The sequence below is a fragment of the Papaver somniferum genome, chromosome 8, assembly GCF_003573695.1.
Source record: "Papaver somniferum cultivar HN1 chromosome 8, ASM357369v1, whole genome shotgun sequence".
Classification (NCBI taxonomy): Eukaryota; Viridiplantae; Streptophyta; class Magnoliopsida; order Ranunculales; family Papaveraceae; genus Papaver; species Papaver somniferum.
Window position 1 is genome coordinate 43141962 of NC_039365.1, and position 20164 is coordinate 43162125.

Sequence of the window (20164 nt, forward strand, 5' to 3'; positions counted from 1 at the left end):
ATGCAAGGAGTCTACACTTTCCTCTTTGAGATTGTCGTACCAGGTAAATGCCGTATCTGTCAGTGATTTGGGGAATTCCTTTAGGAATAGCTTCCTATCCGTGGCTTTGTCGTTCATTGCTGCTTGGAATCGACTAAGGTGTTCACGCGTGTTCCCTTTTCCGTCATAAGCTTTGAACTTTGGGGAAGTGTATTCTCCAGGATAATATATATATTTTTTGTTTTTTTGTTTTTGGTCTAACCAACATTGTACAAACAAAAAGAAAATTGCAAATCTCAAGCCACAAGACTGCAACTCACCTAAATGTACCCCACCAAACTGACAGGAGACCAAAAACTAGTAGGGAATTTTAACAAACTGCCACACTTGCAAATCCCGATTCAAGAAACTGCCACCGTTTTTTTCAGAGTTTATTTAATGCCACAACCGTTAGCACTAACGTCTTGGACCCACATGATTGGTCAAACTTTTTTGACTTTGTCCAGATTACTTACACGTGTCTTATGTGGACGGCTCAAGATGTCGAGCATGAGATTATTACACGTAGCACAGGCTAAATGACTATTTTATCCTTCGTGGGATTGAAAACAGTTTGCAACTTTGTATCGTTTCATTTTTTTTCTAGGGTTTGCTCGTTCTCTCTGTCCGCTCTGTTCTCTAGTGGAAGAAATTAGGGTTTGGGTCAGTTTTCAGCGGGATTTTGCTTAGGTTTAGTGTCTGAGTAAAGGGTTGGGGAGCGATCGAGATTCAGAAAAAGAAGGGGAAGGACAAGCAGCAGATATGGTATGATTGCAAACCCTAATTTCGTTTTTCTGAGTTGAATTAGGGGTTTTCTCTTAGGTTTTTGTTTCTCTTTCTTGTACTTTTTTTCTCTTGCTCTATGTCCGCTCTGTTCTCTAGTGGAAGAAATTAGGGTTTGGGTCAGTTTTCAGCGGGATTTTGCTTAGGTTTAGTGTCTGAGTAAAGGGTTGGGGAGCTGAAGATGAAGAAGAATAAGGGGAAGCACAAGCAGCGGATATGGTACGATTTCAAACCCTAATTTCGTGTGTTTGATGAGTTTTATTTTAGGAGTTTTCTGTGTGAAGTGTGGAATTTTTAAAACCCTAATTTCGTGTGTTTGATGAATTGATGAATTTTTTTAGGGCTTTTCTGTGTGAAGTGTGGAATTTGATGAATTTTATTTTGTTTGTTCATTTACAGTGACCATACATATTATCCATATAGAGATATCAGTGTGTTTGTTGTGAATAGTAAACTTAATTTGCTATTCCCTCACATGGATAGAGATAGAATTGACCTTAAGGAATTTGAGAAGATGTTGCGTGTTAAGTTGCATCTTGATGAAACAGAAATTCCAAATTTATATTGGACCATAGACCCATGTCTGCCTGAGTATTTGGTTACAAATGAAGACTTGTTTAAGTTTTGGGAGCATGCTGTACCTGATGATAAAGGGTTCATATGTTTACAAATGAGTGTAATGAATTCAGAATTTAGGAATGACAATGACTTCATTAAGGATGCAATGGAACAACCAGTAGTAATCTCAGGGTTTTTCTCAGGGTCAAGCCACTGTTGTTGGTTCTAGCAGTACACCAGTTGATAGCTTTAATCATGATTACTGGGTTGATGAAGTAAACAACACTGCTGCAGGGGATAACACTGATGCAGGGGATAAGACTGATGCAGGGGATAAGGCTAATGCAGGGGATAAGACTGATACAGGGGATAAGACTGATGCAGGGGATAAGGCTAATGCAGGGGATAAGACTGATACAGGGGATAAGACTGATGCAGGGGACAATAGTGATGGTGATGATGAGGACAATGTGGTGCTAGAGAACACTACTGTAGATGAATGTCACCCCATTGAAGACCCAAATGCTCCACCAATCTTTGACAGTGATGAAGAAAATGATATTGATTATGAAGATATTGTCAAGACATACAAAGTTGGAGATGAAAGCAGTGATTCAAGCAGTAGTGAAGAAGACAATGAAGAAGGTATGGACCCTTTAGTGTTTATAATTTTTTGTTTATTTTTTACATGTACTAACACTTTGATGTTGATTGCAGTTTCTAATGATGACAAGAATAATGATAAGGATAATGATGGTCCTGAAGTAAATGATGATAAATATTCCAAACCAAAGCTTGATTACCAGAAGTGGAAAGAAATGTTCAATATGCACAGTGATGAAGAAGAAGAACCATTATTCCCTGTAGAAGAAGAGGTGACTCCTGTTGATCCTACTAAGATGGAGTAAAGTATGCTTTTAATAACAAGAGTGCTTATAAGAAACATCTTAGGGGTTACTGTGTAAAACATAATTATCAGTATACGGTCTATAAGAGTGACAAAACAAGATTAAGAGTGAGATGTAGGTTTAGGGAAGAGTATGGCTGTAACTGGTTTGTAAATGCTAGCATAAAAAGGCATGAGCCTACTTTTATTGTTAGGAAGGTTAATCTAGAACACACTTGTGTTGCGGATCCAAAGAGTTTTAACAGATCCGCGGATCCTGAGTTCGTAAAAGATGTGGTACATGAGAAGTTAAAGCAGACAGCTGGGGCCTTAATTCCAAAGCCTAAACACATTGCAAGAGACTTTTTTGTAACTCATAACATCAATATACCTTATATTTGTGCATGGAAGGCTAGAAATCTTCTTTTAGAAGATCTGTTTGGTAATTATGAAGACAGCTACAAGGATGTACCCATCTTTTGTGCAATGGTGGCTCATACTAATCCAGGGTCTGTTGCTAAATACACTTATGGGAAAAGAGGTATACATTATGTTAAGACATTCATGGTTGATTCATTTATTTGTAAGTGGTGCTCAGTTATTTAATGGTTGGTTACTAAATGTGCAGATAAGACATTCATGAGCATGACTATTTCATTTGCTGCACCAATGAGAGGATTTCAGAAAGCTTGCAGGGGAGTCATAGGTTTAGATGCATGCCATCTAACTGGAAAGCGTGGTGGTGTTCTAATGGCTGCAACAGCAATTGATGGTCAGAATTCTCTGGTGCCTTTAGGCATTAAGGTGGCTAAGAGTGAAACCAAGGAGAGCTGGACTGGGTTCCTCAAGGATTTGGCTCCAGCAATCAATGCACATCATGCTGGCAGAATTACCTTTATTTCTGATAGGCAAAAAGGGTTGTTGGAATCTGTTCCAAAGGTTTTCCCTGGTGCAAGAGTTAGATATTGCTTCAGGCACTTGTACAAGAACTTCAAGAAGTACCACAAGGCACCAACCTTGCACAACTTATTGTGGAATGCATGCAAAGCTTACAAAGTGAGGCATTTTCAGGTTTGTGCCTCTCTTTTTTAAATATCCCTATGTTTTTTGATTCATAGTTAGTAGGTTATATAATAACTCAGGTTACTATAATGTAGGAGCACTTTGACAACATATGCAAAGAAAGTCCGGCTGCTGGTGAATATCTTAGGAAAGAAGATCCAAGTACTTGGTCTAGGGCTTATTTTGATCCCATTAGCTGTTGTGAGCATATGAATAACAATTTCTCAGAATCATTTAATTCTATGAGTTCTAATATGAGAGATAAACCAATAATCCAACTAGGCATGATGTATGGTCAGTTAGTAATGGGTTTTTATTTAAGAGAAGGGAAGAATCTGCTAAGTGGAATCAAAATGATTTGGTCCCTGCTGCTGTTAAGTTGATAAATAAGATGCTTGACTTGGTTGGGAAGTTTGATACAGAAGGAAGTGTGGTTGGACAGGTTTATTTGGTAACTAATGTGTCTACCAAGAAAATTTTCACAGTGAACATTGTAGACAAACAATGCACTTGTTTGCAATGGCAGCTAAGGGGATTCCCTTGTCAACATGCTGTATGTGCATTGAAACTGCTCAGGCCAAACTGGAAAGAGTAAGAAATTTTGTAATATGCTATTACTTTTGGGTTGTAATATGCTATTACTTTTGTTTCTGTAAACTGACACATTTGTTTGATTGGTTGAACAGTTATTGTGCTCCTTACTACTCTGTGGAATATTATAGGACCATATATGCAGATGCTGTAAATCCACTAGAAGACATAAGTGAATGGAACTGGGAAGATAAGGTACTTTTTTCAGCATTAAATATATTATTGAATGTGATACATTCACATTTTCTCTACTTTATTATATCCTTATTTTTCTCTACTTTTTTCTCTACTTTATTATATCCTTATTTCTCATTTCTTTTAGGGTTAGGGTTTCATTTCTTTACTTTAACTTTCTCATTCCTTTTCTCTTCTTCTTATCTTAATTGGCAGGCATCCATGGACATCAACTTAAAGCCTCCTCCTTATCAAAGAAAAACTGGAAGACCAGCAAAGAAGAGGAAGAGGAGCTATGATGAACCTGAAACTGTGGTGAAGAAAAGGAAATGTGGAAAGTGTGGATCTACTGCTGGTCATAATAAGAGAACCTGTGCTGGTGGTGATGTTGGTAAAAACCCAACTGGATTCATGCCAAGCACCGAGTATGATGCTGCAAACTGCACCTTCACTAGTAGAGATCATCCTGAAAGTAGCAGTGCAAGGGGTAAAGCAAAGGTGAACAAATCCAGAGGTACATCTTCATTTGTTGGTGAGTCAACAGGACCTAAAAACTTTGGAAGAGCACCAACAGAACCTAGCACCCATGGATCTACACAAGATGTTCTGAATTTCAGTCAGAACTTTACTGGTATTGGATCTGTTAGTCAACATATTCCTGTCACAAAGGGAAAGCAAAGCAAGGCTAAGAAGAAGTAGAAGTGTGTGTGCTTCTTGTTGTGTTAGATCTTTTTTTTTTGCTTTAGACACTGATATCATAGTGTTAGATCTGTTTTTTTTTATGTACCTGAATTCAGTTTTATTTTGATGGATAATCTTACTTTATGAATGGAAATGATATTAGTTAAGAACTAATTACATGTTAATAGTCTTTTGAAGTTCCTTACATATGGCATTGAGATTGAAACTTGAATGGATAACCCTATTTTTTGCTGCAATGAAAAGGTGGTCTGATACCCATCTAAATGCTTCACAATCTGTGCAGATCAGGTAAGCAATGTTTCTATTGTGTTCATTTTTGCATCTTCTCAACTGCATTATTGACTTGCATTGCTCTTTGTAGCATTCTTGCTTATGCAGTGGGCATTCTTTGTAACAGTGGGTCTCTTCTCCACAAGCACAACAACAATTCTCTTTGGGTAGCTTGATATTCTTGGATTTGAGTGGATGACTGGCAGAATCAAACCATTCAAAGTAGGTGCAGGTAGGATTTGAACACTTCAAGAACATTTCTCCATCTGTTTCTCTTGTGCTGGATCTTAGTAGTTGTCTTATACCATTACAAGGTATATGTTTGCATCTAGAGTACATCCAGGGACAAACCTTAGACTCATGACTTCCTTGTTCACATGTTGGACATAGATCTGGGGTAGTTTGCTGTCTAAATTTGCTGCTGCTGCTGCTCTTGCTACTACTACTGCAACTGTTACTACCTGGAGAGTTTATAACCTTTTGGCTCATTTTTATGTGTTGAACTTCTGAAGAAATTGACTAATGAAGAGTTTGGGATCTTCATTAGTATATATAGAGCTTCAAGATGATGAATAAGACCGTTATAAATCCAGGTAAAATATGGATCGTCGATTTTTTCTCTTAGATTGATCCCACGTGTATTCCGACCGTTAGCAAATCTTGCACGTTTTTCTCACGTGCACGGAGTCGCGAGTTAACTCACTACTCTATAGCCGGTTAACTCAATCCCAGTGAACTGATTAACTCAATCCCTGTTAACTGATTCAGGGGCTTCTATGTAATTTTGGACGGGTTATTTAATGCCACGTATGTACTAACAAAGACTAACAGCCGTTAACCGTTATCTCAAAAAAACGGGATGATAAAAGTCAAGAGTATGGCATTTAATAAACTCTCAAAAAAACGGTGGCATTTTCAGAAACTGCATATTGGAAGTGTGGCACTTTATTAAAATCCCCAAACTAGTACAGAAAACAATCAGTTCTGCACCTGCAATCACTAGTTAAGCCATCTCTCGCCAATTCAGTCAACATCAGCCAACAACAACACTTAGAAACACTACCCCCCTTAACAGCAGCCACCGACACCAGATCAGACATAAATCCGAGTAACGGAACCAGCAACCCCCTCTAAAAGCTACTGCACCAACCAAAGACCCTCAAGCAATACTAACAAGTTACATATGCACAGAAAGCTCCCAATGGTGCAAAATTTGGCTACTATCTCTGAATCTAAAAGTGTCAGAATCGCAACTCCAAAGAACCAAAGTCTGCTTAATTTGGATTAAGATGGCAATATTCTTCCCAAACTTGTGGAATGAAAATAAGATGGCAAAAAACACCATATACATATTTATGAATTAAGAAAGCTGAATATCAAGAGAGAAACCTATACGAGAAGGAGGTGAGTGATTATGCTGTTCTGTCCAATGCAAAAGATGATTTAACAATATCCACGTACGGGATACGGCAAGTGCAATGCACAACTCCTACTCCTACATATGCATGATAGCCAATTTGTACGAAACAGTTTCTGCTTTGGTCAATCAAACCAATCGCCTCCGTGAAAGAATATACTTAACGAGTAAGAATCCAACTCCTATCAGTGTGCATGACAGAAAAAGCAAAACAACTAAGCAGCACCAGGGATTAATCTCAGGTACAGCCTCTAAATTCCTATCGTCGTCCACTTCGACAATATCTTTCGCATTATTTCCTAAAAGATACTCATCCAAGCCAGAAGATCCATTATTCATAAACGCCTTAACAAGCTTTGGGTATATTTTCTTCATGGGATTCAGAAATTCAACCTTCCTCACTGCATTAATTGGAGCCATTGTGCTTGGTTGATTTATATATAACCTTTGTCAGATCCTCACCGATTCGTAGTCTCCCACTCATATAAGCCTTACATGCAGCTAAAATAATTTTATCGCGTTCACGAAAATGCTGAGAAACAAAATCTTCAAAATGCTTGGGTGGTGTTCTGAGAAGGCGCAACATTGTTCTCAAACTTAACGTAAAGACTTGTTCATCATAATGCGTAGATTTCATCTGCCCAGAAGTCGAAGTCTTGGCGCCGAACATTCCAAGACTAGGTTCATTGAAATAAGGATTTGCATTCAGAACTAACCCGCAAAGACATTAAAACTTGCAATATAGTTGATTGAGATGGATTCCATTTTGGACCCATCCAGGTATTCTAAAGGCTTAAGCAAACTTTACTATCACGATACAAATTAGGGTTTAACCGGATACCGAAATAACGGTAGTGAATTGATGGTGGTGAATTAGGGTAATCGGTAGGTAACTGAATGTCGAAGAAGAATAAACCGTCGTGATAAGGGCTACCTGCTGGTCCTATGATTACAGCTCGCAGTAAATCGATTCTAGCTTCGTAAACCCTGACATAGATCGAATCATGAGGAAGGTCTTGTTTTAGAATCTTCCATTCTTTCATAACTATTTTGTTACTTGGGGAAGAAGAAGACGAGGAAGCAAAGTGATGATCACTAGTAGCGTTTTGGTTATCAGCTGCGATCATATCGAATCGCTCAAACTTACTCATGATAATGTTATGTTCATCTTCTTTTCTGCAACCCGCTTCTATTACTACTATCTCAATCTGCTCTTCCTGTTGTTTTTCCATTTCATCTAATGATTATTTTCTTCAACTCCTCGTACAATAAATCGCTTCCACAAGAACTGAGACCTAAATAGAACTATCACTTCCGCAAGAGTTGAGGGATTGAAAAAATGGTGCCACATCTCCCCTTTTTAACGCTAATAACAGAATATCAAAGCATTACCTTCGTAACCGTTATTAATTCTTAGCCATTAGATTTAGGAATATTCTAAAAAAGATTCTTATCACAAGAAGATTTCCGGCACGGAAAAACTATGTATTTACGAAAATGCCATTTTTATAAAAATAAAAATAAATATTTAAAAACTCCATAATCTTCCGGACCGTACGTTGGATTTTTGTGAATTTTATATATTTAAAACGCCCTTTGAATTATCTAAGAGCGTCCACAATGGACGACTAAAACCAAATATTTGGTTCAGTGGATAGGCGTAGTGGGACGGACCATCGATCAAAATTTGATCAAAGACTAAAACCCAGACCAAATTTGGTCGGCGACCAAGACCAAACCCAAATATAGTCGGGTGTTTATATAGTCCACGCCCCATCACCGGCGGACGTATAGTCCACGTCCCACCCCAGGCGGACGCATAGTCCATGCCCCACACCAGGCGAACGTATAATGCACGCCTGTTTTTTTTTCTTTTGTGTGGGGCGTGGTTTATACCTCCGCCCCACTCTTTACAAATTTCAAATGCATGGGGCGGGCTTAATACCTCCGCCCACTCTTTACAATTTTTTTTTATTGTTTTTTTTTTTGAATTTTTATGCACCGGGCGAACGTATAGTCTCCGTCCCACACCAGGCGTTGGTATAGTCCACGTCCACACCAGGCGAACGTATAATGTACGTCTGACCAAATTTAGTTTTTTCACCGTAGCGTCACACACCAGACTAAACCCAAAATTTGGTCCTTTTTCCCTCTTTGGTCTTTGGTTATACTCGCACCACTGCAGTTGCTCTAAGCAACGAGCATAAATAACAATACCAAATTTTTATTTTTCAATTTTTTTTATGCTTCTCCAAATTTTTGTATGTTTTCCTTATCGAAAGCTTATAAATAACAATACTAAATTTATGTTTTTCAATTTTTTTATGCTTCTCCAAATTTTTGTATGTTTTCCCTTAAAAACTAGACATAAATTAAGAATGAATTTAAAAAATTTATCAAAAAAAAATTAAAAAAAATCTATAAAACACAAACAACGATCAATGTCGGATAAAAAAATATAACATATGGTGTCAAAGCACCACCAAATTATTTGCAAAGTAGAAAAATATTTTATCGCCGACAGGCAACGCATGTGCTCACTACCTGTAAGATTTTAGATACTCTAAAATAAAAACAATAATCATATTCCCATCAGACTCAGATAACAATACATGATAAAGGAATAAGAAATAGAGAAGAAAACAAAAAGGGCTGGAGAAAAAGAAGTTAGGGTTTGCTCCATCGTGGAAGAAAAGAGTGAAGAAAAAGAAATTAGGGTTTGTATTTAGTTTGTTTTGCTTTTGTTCCTCACGGATTTTATTTTTTTAGTTGAGATGGCAAGTGACATGGCGAGGGAGAAGAAAAAAAATTAGGAATGACATGGCGCAAAATTAGAATAGAGAGAATGAATTTGGAGAGGGAAGGGTGACGCTCACCGTGCGACGTGGAAGCTCATATGACTTAGAATTATAAAGGTGTTAGATTAAATATGATAAGATTATTGGTTTTACTAGTTAAGAGACTCTATTTTATCCTTATCCGAGTATGCCTTAAAAAAAATTGTACGCCTCAAAACAGGTTTCAAACTAAAACTCAAAAACATTAACCAATCATTTCTTTCCCGAGGAAATTAAAGCAGTTTAAACTGCCCTCCGCATCTCAATGTTAGAGAAATTGGGTTGGTGTTGGGGATTTTCCATTTTAAGGGGTGCAAAGTGGGCTTGAGAGGCCATTTGGGCAGTAGTATTTGTGTTCGAACGATTTTTCGGGGACCAAGGGTTTTTTGAGGGGATCATGATTTTATTAGGCAAACTTTCCTATACTTATAAGGGGTGTCCTAAGACAGAAAAATACACATTTACCCTTTACTCTAATTTAAATTAAAACGAACCTTATAACTATACAAATCTAATTATATATGTGTGTGTGTAATCTAAATGAATCACTAATCAAATTCAAAAACAAAAACACCGGAAAATTTTAGCTTAAAAAAAAAACTCTTATCTTCTTCTTATTTCTTTCCTTGAAGTTCATTGTTCAATTGAAAAAGCCATCACTTTTAATTCGTTTTTTATCAATAAAATTGAGCAGAAATCATCAAAATATGGTTTAAATGGAAGTTACAGTGGCATGTTCAGTTAGGAATTGTTTAAAAAAACCTAGTTCACTAACCGAACATTCTGAAACCAAGAACATGAATATTCGTGACCGAACTCCGAGTTCGGTTGGTTAGCAAAAAAATAATTTTAACGGAAATCCTCTTTGAAAACCAATATATTGTGTTCGGTTGGTTAGGTTAATTGGAAAAAATTTTCCTTTAACCGAACACTTGTATTAGAACAACAAATATTAAGTTCGACTGGTTCGCAATAGAAAAAATTGCTAACCGAACCCTTCTCTGAAAATCAATATGTTGAGTTCGGTTGGTTCGCAAAAAAAAAAATCTAACTGAACTATACTATGCAAATCATTTGAGAATTTTTTCTCCTAACCGAACTTTACTCTGATATTGAGTTTGGTTTAGTCGAAAATTAATGTTGGAAACCGAACACTACTCTGTATACTCCAGAATAAAAGTTTGTTACCTGTCCCGGAACCTGTTACCCGAACTCATCAAAACCTCCATTAAAAGCGAGTTCGGTTACCTGCATCTTTGAAAAAAAGTAGCCGAAACTATACTTTCAAATAAGTTCGGCTACCTGTTCTTCAGATCATGTAGCCGAACTTGTTTGACTTAACCCAATTCAAGCTATAAAATTTCTTATTTTCAGAAAATTTTTGTCAATTCAAGCAACAAAAAACTAAATATGAAATATGCTTGGGTGGTTTGAAAGTTCGGATTCAAAAAATAAAAAAAGAATTGAGTTTTTCCAACTCTTATAATCTCATTCTTCTTCTCTTTCCATAACTTACTTTTAAGAAAAATAATATCGATTTTATCTTACACTAATCACTAATTAACCGAATTTAATTACATTAACTAATGATTACATTAACTAATCATTACACAAACTTATTTAAGAAGGGTAAGTTTGGTATTACATAAATATTTGGATAAGGGGTGTCTTCACTTTACTTCTAAATGTTTTATTAAAAATAGCACTATGGTCCCCGAAAAAAACCATGGTCCCTGAAAAATAGTTCTTTGTGTTCAAGCCTCCATATAGAAACTCTTTATGGCATCCTGAGTCCCTGACACAGATTTTAGATACTCCTTATGGTACTGAATTTCTTTGGCATGATGTTTATCAATGCAGTTATAATATGTAAAAGGCAGAAAGAGATCGGGATAGATGTGGGAATTAAATGCCATTTTTCTACTCATAATAACGATGTGTATGGTTATTTGTAGGAGAAACAATTGGTGTGTCCCTAGCCAAACTGATAAAAGAGGCATTGTTGAATGTGTCAAGAACGTGCTTGATCTTGACAAGACTAAGAGAGTACTCAGATAGTATAATAAAGAACACATATAGTTTATACAATTCTACACTCAACTGAGCGCAGACTCAAATTCAATTTTTCATTCATAACTTCTCACTACAATCATTGATCAATAAATACTGAAGGAAACCCTAATAACATCGACCATTGATTCCTGATTCACGTACAGACAAGAAAGCCAGGACAAACATATGCAGACAAAGAAGAAGATTCTTCTACATGTGTGTCAAACACGTACCAAAAGTTTCAGCAAAAAGATAGGAATGAACCCACACCCACACCCGAGCCGACCGGACGGCGGCAGCGTGCGTGCTTCTGTTGGAAGCACGGCGCGTACGGGAAAGGCAACCTTTCCCTAGTCTAAGCCTTCCCTCCAAGCACAAAAGTCTAATGACCCAAGGGCCATGCCCTTATAGCCAATTCTATGGTATTTATGTCTAAAACTCTTTAGATTTTAGTCAATGTGGGACTATTGTTTTATCTATTCAAAAGAAAAAACAATTAATGGGTAATAGGTCTAGGGATCAAAACATAGTCCATGGAAAAAATTGGTAATTTTAAAGCGTTTTTTCTAACATGTAATTAATTGCAAAAAAAATAAACTGACTCCCTTTGTTGCCGTTTTTATTTCCTTTAATTCCTTGAGTAGATCCAGGTCTTTTAATCTTCTCCAATAATTTCCCAGTTGGGGAAGATAGACGGTCTTGAACTCCTTTGTCAGTATCTTGTGCCTGAAATGCTGCATTCTCCTGTAGAGCGGTGAAACGGTTACCTTCAAGCTTGCCTTGCACTGTGCCATGTTTACCTTCACGCCCATTTCCAACTTTGGGCTTAGCCTTTTTCTTTTTGTTGCTAACTATCATCCAAGGACCAAACTCTGTGACATTCTCAACTTGACCATGCTAACTGCATTAGCACCTACATCAAAACTTGCATTAGCGCCTGCAAAAGAATGAGCAATGTTAGCTTGAACAGTAGGCCTTAATTCAGGACAATTATCCTTCTTGTGTGATAATTTACCACAATGGAAGCAGATTAATCCCACTCCCTCATATTCAATCTTTTGTTTGCATCCACCAATCTTAATACAAGGTTTAAGAGGTTTATCTGTATCGATCTCGACACAGAACCTTGCATACTTACTTCTTAGAACAAATTCAGTAGTAGTATCGATTTTTATTAACTTGCCTAATTTAAATGCTACTTTTGATATCACCTCCTTATAAAAATACTCCAAAGGTAGTTCAGGAAGTCTAGCCCAAACTACAGCCTTTTGGATTTTCTCCTCTGAAGGTTTAAAATTTGGTCTCCATGTTTGCAAAGAAAGATAGTGACCCCCAATAAACCATTGTCCCTTATTGGAATATTATACGTGTGTAAGACTCCAAAGTTACCGTGCTTGAAGAGAAGACCAAGTCATGTTTCCAACTATAAGGAGATAAGTGTAGAATGAGTCAGGACTGTTAAGATACTGTGCAATCTAGTTAGATTGCTTATCAGTTAGCTAGTCAATAGGTTATTTCTTTCTCTCTTATCACTATAAATATGAGATTTCAATGTAAATTTATCTATCCCAGAATGATGAAAGATCTGGAGATCAAGATAATTTTATCCTAAGGGGTTTGTCAGTGGACGTAGGCGTTAGTGCCGAACCACTTTAAACTTTGTCTTTCCAATCGATCTATGATCCCTCGATACCCATAATTTATTATGGTATCAGAGCGGGGAGATCCGCTCATATGCTTCCGCTATCTATATTCTTTTTGTTATCAGATTGATTTTCTCATAGTTTATGGGTATCATCGATCTTCTGCATCTACTGGCATCTTCTTTGTTTTAATTTTGATGTTTTCATGGTGCTTGATATTTTCTCTACTACCCAGATTTTTTTAGGATTAGTATCTTAAATCACAGGGAAGTTAAAAAAAAAAAATCATTTTCCCTGTTATCAGAATTGGGTATCAAACTTTGAAAGAGGATTTGTGTCTTCCTTTCATTGTTCAGTTTGTTTACATCTAAAGTAGTCAATCCTCTTTCTGTTACCATCAACAGTAAAGAGGCGGTATAGTATTCACGATTTTTTTATATAAGATTCATGTGTTCTATAGTCTTTATCTGAGTTCTTTTTCTTTTTGGTGTTGTCTTATTTACATTACTGTATATTGCATCAACGTATGCTTTTGAGTCTATGCAGTACTATTCATATCCCTTTTGGGTTGCAATGAAACTATGGAAGACCATGCACAGATACAGTTTTGGAACTTCCATTTTTTCAATCTTCCAACGCCAGCAAAAGGATTTGCATATTTGCCTCGCTTGATATATATATATAGATCAAGTTTTTTTCTTCTTCATTGCTATTTTTGTTTAGCAATTGATTCAATCAAACACGTTGTGGATGAGTATACAATCACTTAATGTTTTTTTTCTTCTATTGCTTGGTTCTTTTTGCCAAGAAGATTCAGTTCAACTCGGAAAATATCTCCATCTTCAAAATTCTTGCCAAAATCTGGTAATCAATTCCTTTATTTTTGGAAACCTTCCCATATTTTCCATCTTTATCAAGATGTCTATCTTTCATTTCTGAACATTATGGAAAATATGATATCTTTTCAAATTTGGTAATATCATTTTGTTACCATAATATTCTCTTTTTTTTAATGTTTTTGGAAAACATAAGTTTCTTACTGTGAAACTCCTAACTAATATTTTTGGTGTTCTTCGCAAGCTAACGCAAACTTACTTTTCTTCCACCACAGATCAGTAATGGTCCGCATCTATAGCCATTGCAGTGGTTAATTCTTTTATGATTCTGTATCCGTTTTGATGCGGTCATATCCATTATCATATATATTTTGCTTACAACAAATTCTCTTGCCATTTGGTACTCTATTTTACATCAAACATTTATATGATCCTTTTGGATCTCATTTTCAAAAGTAGTTTTCATTTATGAAAACTTTCTTGCGACAGTCAGATACAGATAAATCATCCGTGTTCCTCAATGTGAAACACTTCATTTGTCTTTTCTTTGTTAAAATGCTAACAAAGGTTAATACAATCTATTTTGTTTTCTGTCAGTTTTCGTTCAATATAAACTTGTTGGCTTATCTCCACAATTCTAATTTTAATAAATCTTTGTTTTCTTTTTGAAGAAATCGTTCACATCGGACTATGACATTTTTAAACTTCACTTTTGAAGATGTCCGGTTTCTTGTTTTCATTCAATTTAATAGCAAGTTGTGTTTGTTTATCAACACAGAGATATTACCTGTTGAGCACCTACAAACTATTTTAGCTATTGCAAATTTCTGAAACTATAGTTTTCATTTGTGAAAACTTTCTTAAACGACCATCATTTGTTCAACGTTGTTGGTTTGTCTATAATGTATTGTCTTGGTTAAAATTCAACAAACCAAGCCCATTAAAGCCATTTCACTCATCTATGCCTCGTGAAGATCATTTTGCTGCTACTGCTTCTGTACCTTTGTTAAAGTGTCATGGCCTGTGATTGAAGATCGAAGTTCAACCTACACAGTTAAGGGTACACAATTGAAGTTCTATCTGCTGCTGTCGTTGCTCATTTTAAATTCTAGTCAGATGAGGATCAGAATGAAATCAAGTGATCATGGTCTACAATTGAAGTCCGTGTTACATATGTTACAAGATTATTTTCAAGAGATTGTTCAAGTTGAACACTTCAATTCTCTGTGTCCAACTTGAGGGGGGTATTGGAATATTATACGTGTGTAAGACTCCAAAGTTATCGTGCTTGAAGAGAAGACCAAGTCATGTTTCCAACTATAAGGAGATAAGTGTAGAATGAGTCAGGACTGTTAAGATATTGTGCAATCTAGTTAGATTGCTTATCAGTTAGCTAGTCAATAGGTTATGTCTTTCTCTCTTATCCCTATAAATAAGAGATTTCAATGTAGATGTATCTATCCCGGAATGATCAAAGATCTGGAGATTCAATATAATTTCACCATAAGGGGTTTGTCAGTGGACGTAGGCGTTAGTGCCGAACCACTTTAAACTTTGTCTTTCCAATCGATCTATGATTCCTCGATACCCAAAATTTATTATCCCTCGAGTAACGCGTGCCCGTAATCTTCAAGAATTTCGAATTTGAACATGAAAAAATCACAACCAAGATCAACAATTTGAAGTTTACCCGTGGGTTTCCACAAATCATGAACTTTTGAAGAAATGAATTTGTACCCAACAGTCTTACCAATCACCTTACCAATCATGCAAACTGAAAGAGTCTTTTTTTTGTATCAGCATCAAAGGTAATAGATGGAACACCATCAGCCTCATCGTCTTCACATCTTGAATCATCCATCGACAAATCACTAAATCCTTCCTCAAAATCTTTCAAACCCCACTCTTGAAAACATCCATTCCATCTCTCTGAATTAACAAATGCATCTCGATAAGATCCCTTTCTCTAGTCCTTGATTCCTCTTATTATTGGGCACCCAACTGATTATCCTCCATCAAAATATCCCCATTATCCTCTCCATGAATCTCTGTATCCATTTGTGAATTGTCACCACTAACTCTTACAGATTCATGCCGATTTTTATCTTGCTGCAAATGATTAAAATTTTCGCTCATGAAAACGAGTCACGCAAATTGATTCAATCGCCTGAGTTTTCTCCCGTTTCGCACTCACTCTCTCTCAATAACAGTGTAGTCAAACTTTCAAGTTTCATCTCTAATGTTAAAGTCTTCCTATCTTTATTGGAGGGTCATTTCTACGAGGAATAAATATTTTTGAAATTATCACCCAATAACAATATTTGCTAATTAAAAAAGATCAATTTTGAAATAAAATATTGATGATGTGTCAATAGACCCAGGATCATAGATAAGATGAAGATATGACTTTCTCCTTTACCATTTCTTATGAGATGGAAGCCTTGTCATGATTTTTCATTAACAAGACCCTGGCATTGGAGATTGATTTTTGGTTAAAAAAGTGTTAAATTCTACATGACGTGTTTGTTTAAGACCTCCACATCTAACATTGGAGATACTCTTAAAAATAGTGATATTTATATCATTAGCCTTGTTGGTGTTTATCGTAATTTGTTGTTTTTCCACTGTGATTTTCAAGCTGTGGTCCAGTCGAATCAGTTTCTACTAAATCTAACAAAGTTGCATAATCCAAGGCATTCGACATCTGTAAAGTTTGTTGCCATTCCTCTTTTGGTTTTCTTTGATGAGGTTCACAGTAACAGTGCAGAGAGATATATATACATACATATATAATTTTGTGTACACTGTCCTCAAAAATTATACATATATATAATTTTGTGTGTACACTGTCGTCAAAAATTATACATATATATAATTTTGTCTACACTGAATGGGCAGTATAATAGATTCCTACAAGTGATTATTTATTATAGGAGAATCTTTTTATGTCCGCCCAAAATTAGTTTTTCCTCTAATAAAAGTGACTTTTCCTAATAATCATTTTAAAATATAATTTTCATGTTCAATTAATGTAGCACGTTGTTGGAACTTAATAAAAGTGACTTTTCCTAATAATCATCTTAAAATATAATTTTCATGTTCAATTAATGTAACACGTTGTTGGAATTTAGCTTGTTAGACTTCCAACTAGTTAGTGTAATATTCTTTATCTAATAATCATCTTAAAAAATATATATAAATTCGTGATATGACCAGCTGTTGTTGAGCCGGTCTTTTTTTTCAACAAATAAAAAAATAAAAAATAAAAGTTTTGAATGGATCCGCCCATCATACATGAAATTGGGCGTCTACTGCAGAAGATGATAGACAATTTCCAAACGTCGGTTAAGGGCCACCAGTGCAATGCACAACTCCTACTTCTCCTTCCTGCATGATGGCCAATTTTTACGAAGCAGTTTCTGCGTTGGTCGATCAATCGCTTTGGTGAAGCCGAAAGAAGAATATACTTAAAAAATAATCCAAATGCTACCAAGATGCGGGAGAAACAAAGCCAACCGAAATTGACAAAATCAATTGGATTCATGAGCAAATTCCACGCCACATATACAACAAATCTTTTATTTTCTTGGAACAAACTTGTACACATTCACTAGAAATGTACAGAAACAACAAGCCCTACAGACATATATTTCTCAAACACAAATGCTTTGTTCATTTTACTTATCTTGCTTTTAACTATAACTAACTAGATAACTAAAGACTTCGATTCCACCATTGTCATCTGGTTTTAGCCAGAGATTTCAACTGATTTGACTTCAGGCTTCTTCTCCGCAACCTTCCGTACAGTAACAGTTAACACACCATTTTCCATTGTAGCTTTTACCTGATCAACTTTCCCATTTTCCGGCAACTTAAACCGACGAAGGAACTTGCCACTACTACGTTCAATACGATGCCACTGGTCATTCTTTTCTTCTTTTTCTTTGTTTCTTTCTCCACTTATTTGTAATATTTTCCCTTCTTCAGCTTCAACTTTTACTTCTTCTTTCATTAATCCCGGAAGGTCTGCTTTGAACACGTGAGATTCCGGTGTTTCTTTCCAATCAATTTGAGTGTTTGCAAACTGAGTCGCTTCATTGGGAAATTCAGTGCGCATAATGGCGAATGATGGTAACTGAATGGATCTCGTACAGATGAGAATGGGTCGAAAATGTTGCTTCTTTGGCCACCGAAGATGCTTGGAATTATCGACATTTTTGAGAGTTAAAAATTGGGAAATGAAAGATCAAAGAAAGTTTGATTTTTGTTGTTTTTGATGATGGATGAGAACGGAGAAGAGAATCGGTATTTGTATTTATAGAGAAGAGAGAAATTTCTAGAAGTTTCAAGGTATTGCAACTGATTAACTGCCTACCTTTGGAGATGATTCTAGGATTTTGATATGCGACTACAGTTTGCTAGTATTATCTGGAAGTTTCGTGTGCTTACGAGGATTCCCTGTTGGAGCCTCGCTTTAATGGGCCTCCAAGAGCACCGTGTAATGAGTGACAACTCTGAAAGAAAAATGAGTATTGGGCTGATAGATATTGATTAATGTGAAAACTACGGCCACGCCTATTTTTATATCTTTCTATTATTATAAAATTTACGGGCGCGAAATTTCGTGACCAGCCCCATTCTGACAAAGAAAATTATTCTAAAACCCGTAACTTATAAAATTGTGTTATCGGTGTGAGAACCAAGTCTCGATAGAAACCGTAACAGATCTTCACGATATCATTCTGTTTTGAGTGCAAAAATGGATTCGTCGTTTCAATCCCATCTGCTCCTGCAGCTCCACCAACTCCTCCTTATCTTTAAATCGAAGCCATGATTCATCTTTCAGTAATCAATTTCTTCAAATACTTCGATTAATGGCTCAAGCCGCTCGTGTTGATGATTATCCTTCTCTTTCACCGCCACAACAACCGCCATTAACAACCCGGCCGACAACAACAACCACAGATCCAGTAGCAGATCCGTATGAAACTGATGATTTCCTTCGTATCGAACTTGATGGATGGGAAGATGACGAAGGAGATGAGGAAATTGAATTTGGTAACACGGTCAGAATTTTAGAGTTTGTGGTGGTGGACATACATACATCACAGAATTTTTTTTGTTACCTTGAGATCACAAAACTCTGGAAATTCGAGTCAGTGAACAGACGCCTGCAAGTATTAATTTACATGGTGAGGAAAATGGAAGATAAGAAGAATGCACTACCGGTTCATGAAACCAAATCCAGTGGAATCGAAGAATTAGCAAGTCTAAAATATCTTCATGTGTTAGAAATTACCCATTTGGAAAATTTGAAAGATTTCGAAACAACATAGTTCTGTTATAGTCAGATCTTCTGTGGCAAACATGTTTGGCCTCTATGAGATTCTTGGTAATCCAAGTGGTTCAAGCTGGGAGATGATTGGTGATCCTAGTGCTCCAATCTGGAAGATGCTTGGTGATCCAAGTGGTTCAAGAAGGAAGCAATTCCAGCAACCTCGTCTCATCACCGAACTAACCGTACGTATCATCATCCATCATTTTCTTATATGTATTCGTCAATTTTACTACCATATATTTGTTCATTCGATCGAATACCAATCGTTGGGCACGGTTTCATTAATGCAGGTGGGATTAGTAGTAGAAAATCTGGGCTTCATGACTCAATTACTGGGGATATGATTCCACAATTGGTTAGTTCATTTGCAAAAATGGGTATGAGTTGTTACTTATTAGTTTTAGGCTCAGAAATGGATCTGGTGTTATTTTAGGCCTCTATTATAATAGAATATATCTTAGAAATGGATCTGGTGTATATAATTACTAGGTTGACTATAACAGAATGTATTTTCTTAGAATATTCTTAGAATTCCTTGGTAGTGATTTCAATGGAGAGAGCTTCTATTATCGGTACAAGGCAGGGAAGTGGTTGCTGTAGCCGGAAGGAGTGACCTGAATTGCTGCACGTGTTTGAAAGAGATGGTGTGAACTGGAGTTCGATCATTGGCTGTGCAAGAAAAGAAGATATTGCATCTGGTGGTATTTGTTGCTGACTCAGTCCATAATGGAAGGACACACAACAACATGTTGATGAAGATGTTGTTGTGGCTCGAGTGCTATGTACAGGGAAGACGAGTTACTGCTGATGTCATTGCAGTATGACTGTTCTCACTAGAGTAAAGTGGTGATTGTTATGCATGTGAAACACGGATTACTGTTGTGCAATACAGAAAGAAAAGCAAATAATATGTTATGCATTTATAAAAATAGCTATATAATATGTTATGCATTTATAAAAATGGATGCATAATATATGATGAATCTACAAAATTTAT

The 20164-nt window shown here is 36.3% G+C and overlaps 1 protein-coding gene, 1 long non-coding RNA gene and 2 pseudogenes across 2 annotated transcripts; 2 read left to right on the plus strand and 2 right to left on the minus strand.

The window, feature by feature from the left end:
* The first annotated feature begins 367 nt into the window (after positions 1–367).
* LOC113305497 lies at positions 368–4771 on the plus strand. The gene is made up of 10 exons (XM_026554524.1): positions 368–1020; positions 1201–1522; positions 1563–2004; positions 2077–2263; positions 2461–2786; positions 2874–3316; positions 3403–3476; positions 3590–3898; positions 3994–4093; positions 4289–4771. The coding sequence occupies exons 1-10, from the start codon at positions 983–985 to the stop codon at positions 4769–4771; spliced, it is 2724 nt and encodes a 907-aa protein (XP_026410309.1). The 5' UTR covers positions 368–982.
* Positions 4772–6590: 1819 nt separating this feature from the next.
* LOC113305498 lies at positions 6591–7693 on the minus strand (annotated as a pseudogene).
* A 9560-nt stretch (positions 7694–17253) lies between these two features.
* Positions 17254–18214, minus strand: LOC113301536 (annotated as a pseudogene).
* Positions 18215–18348: 134 nt separating this feature from the next.
* LOC113301537 lies at positions 18349–20086 on the plus strand. The gene is made up of 2 exons (XR_003336362.1): positions 18349–19349; positions 19458–20086. It is a non-coding gene; the product is annotated as an uncharacterized LOC113301537 (long non-coding RNA).
* The last annotated feature ends 78 nt before the right edge of the window (positions 20087–20164 follow it).

Excerpts from the sequence above, each read along its gene's own strand:
- LOC113305497 (XM_026554524.1), top strand. The coding sequence starts at position 983 with ATGAAGAAGAATAAGGGGAAGCACAAGCAGCGGATATG. Across the intron at positions 1,021-1,200 it reads AAGCACAAGCAGCGGATATG|TGACCATACATATTATCCAT; the intron begins GTACGATTTCAA and ends GTTCATTTACAG. Across the intron at positions 2,264-2,460 it reads GTTGATCCTACTAAGATGGA|GAAGGTTAATCTAGAACACA; the intron begins GTAAAGTATGCT and ends TTTTATTGTTAG.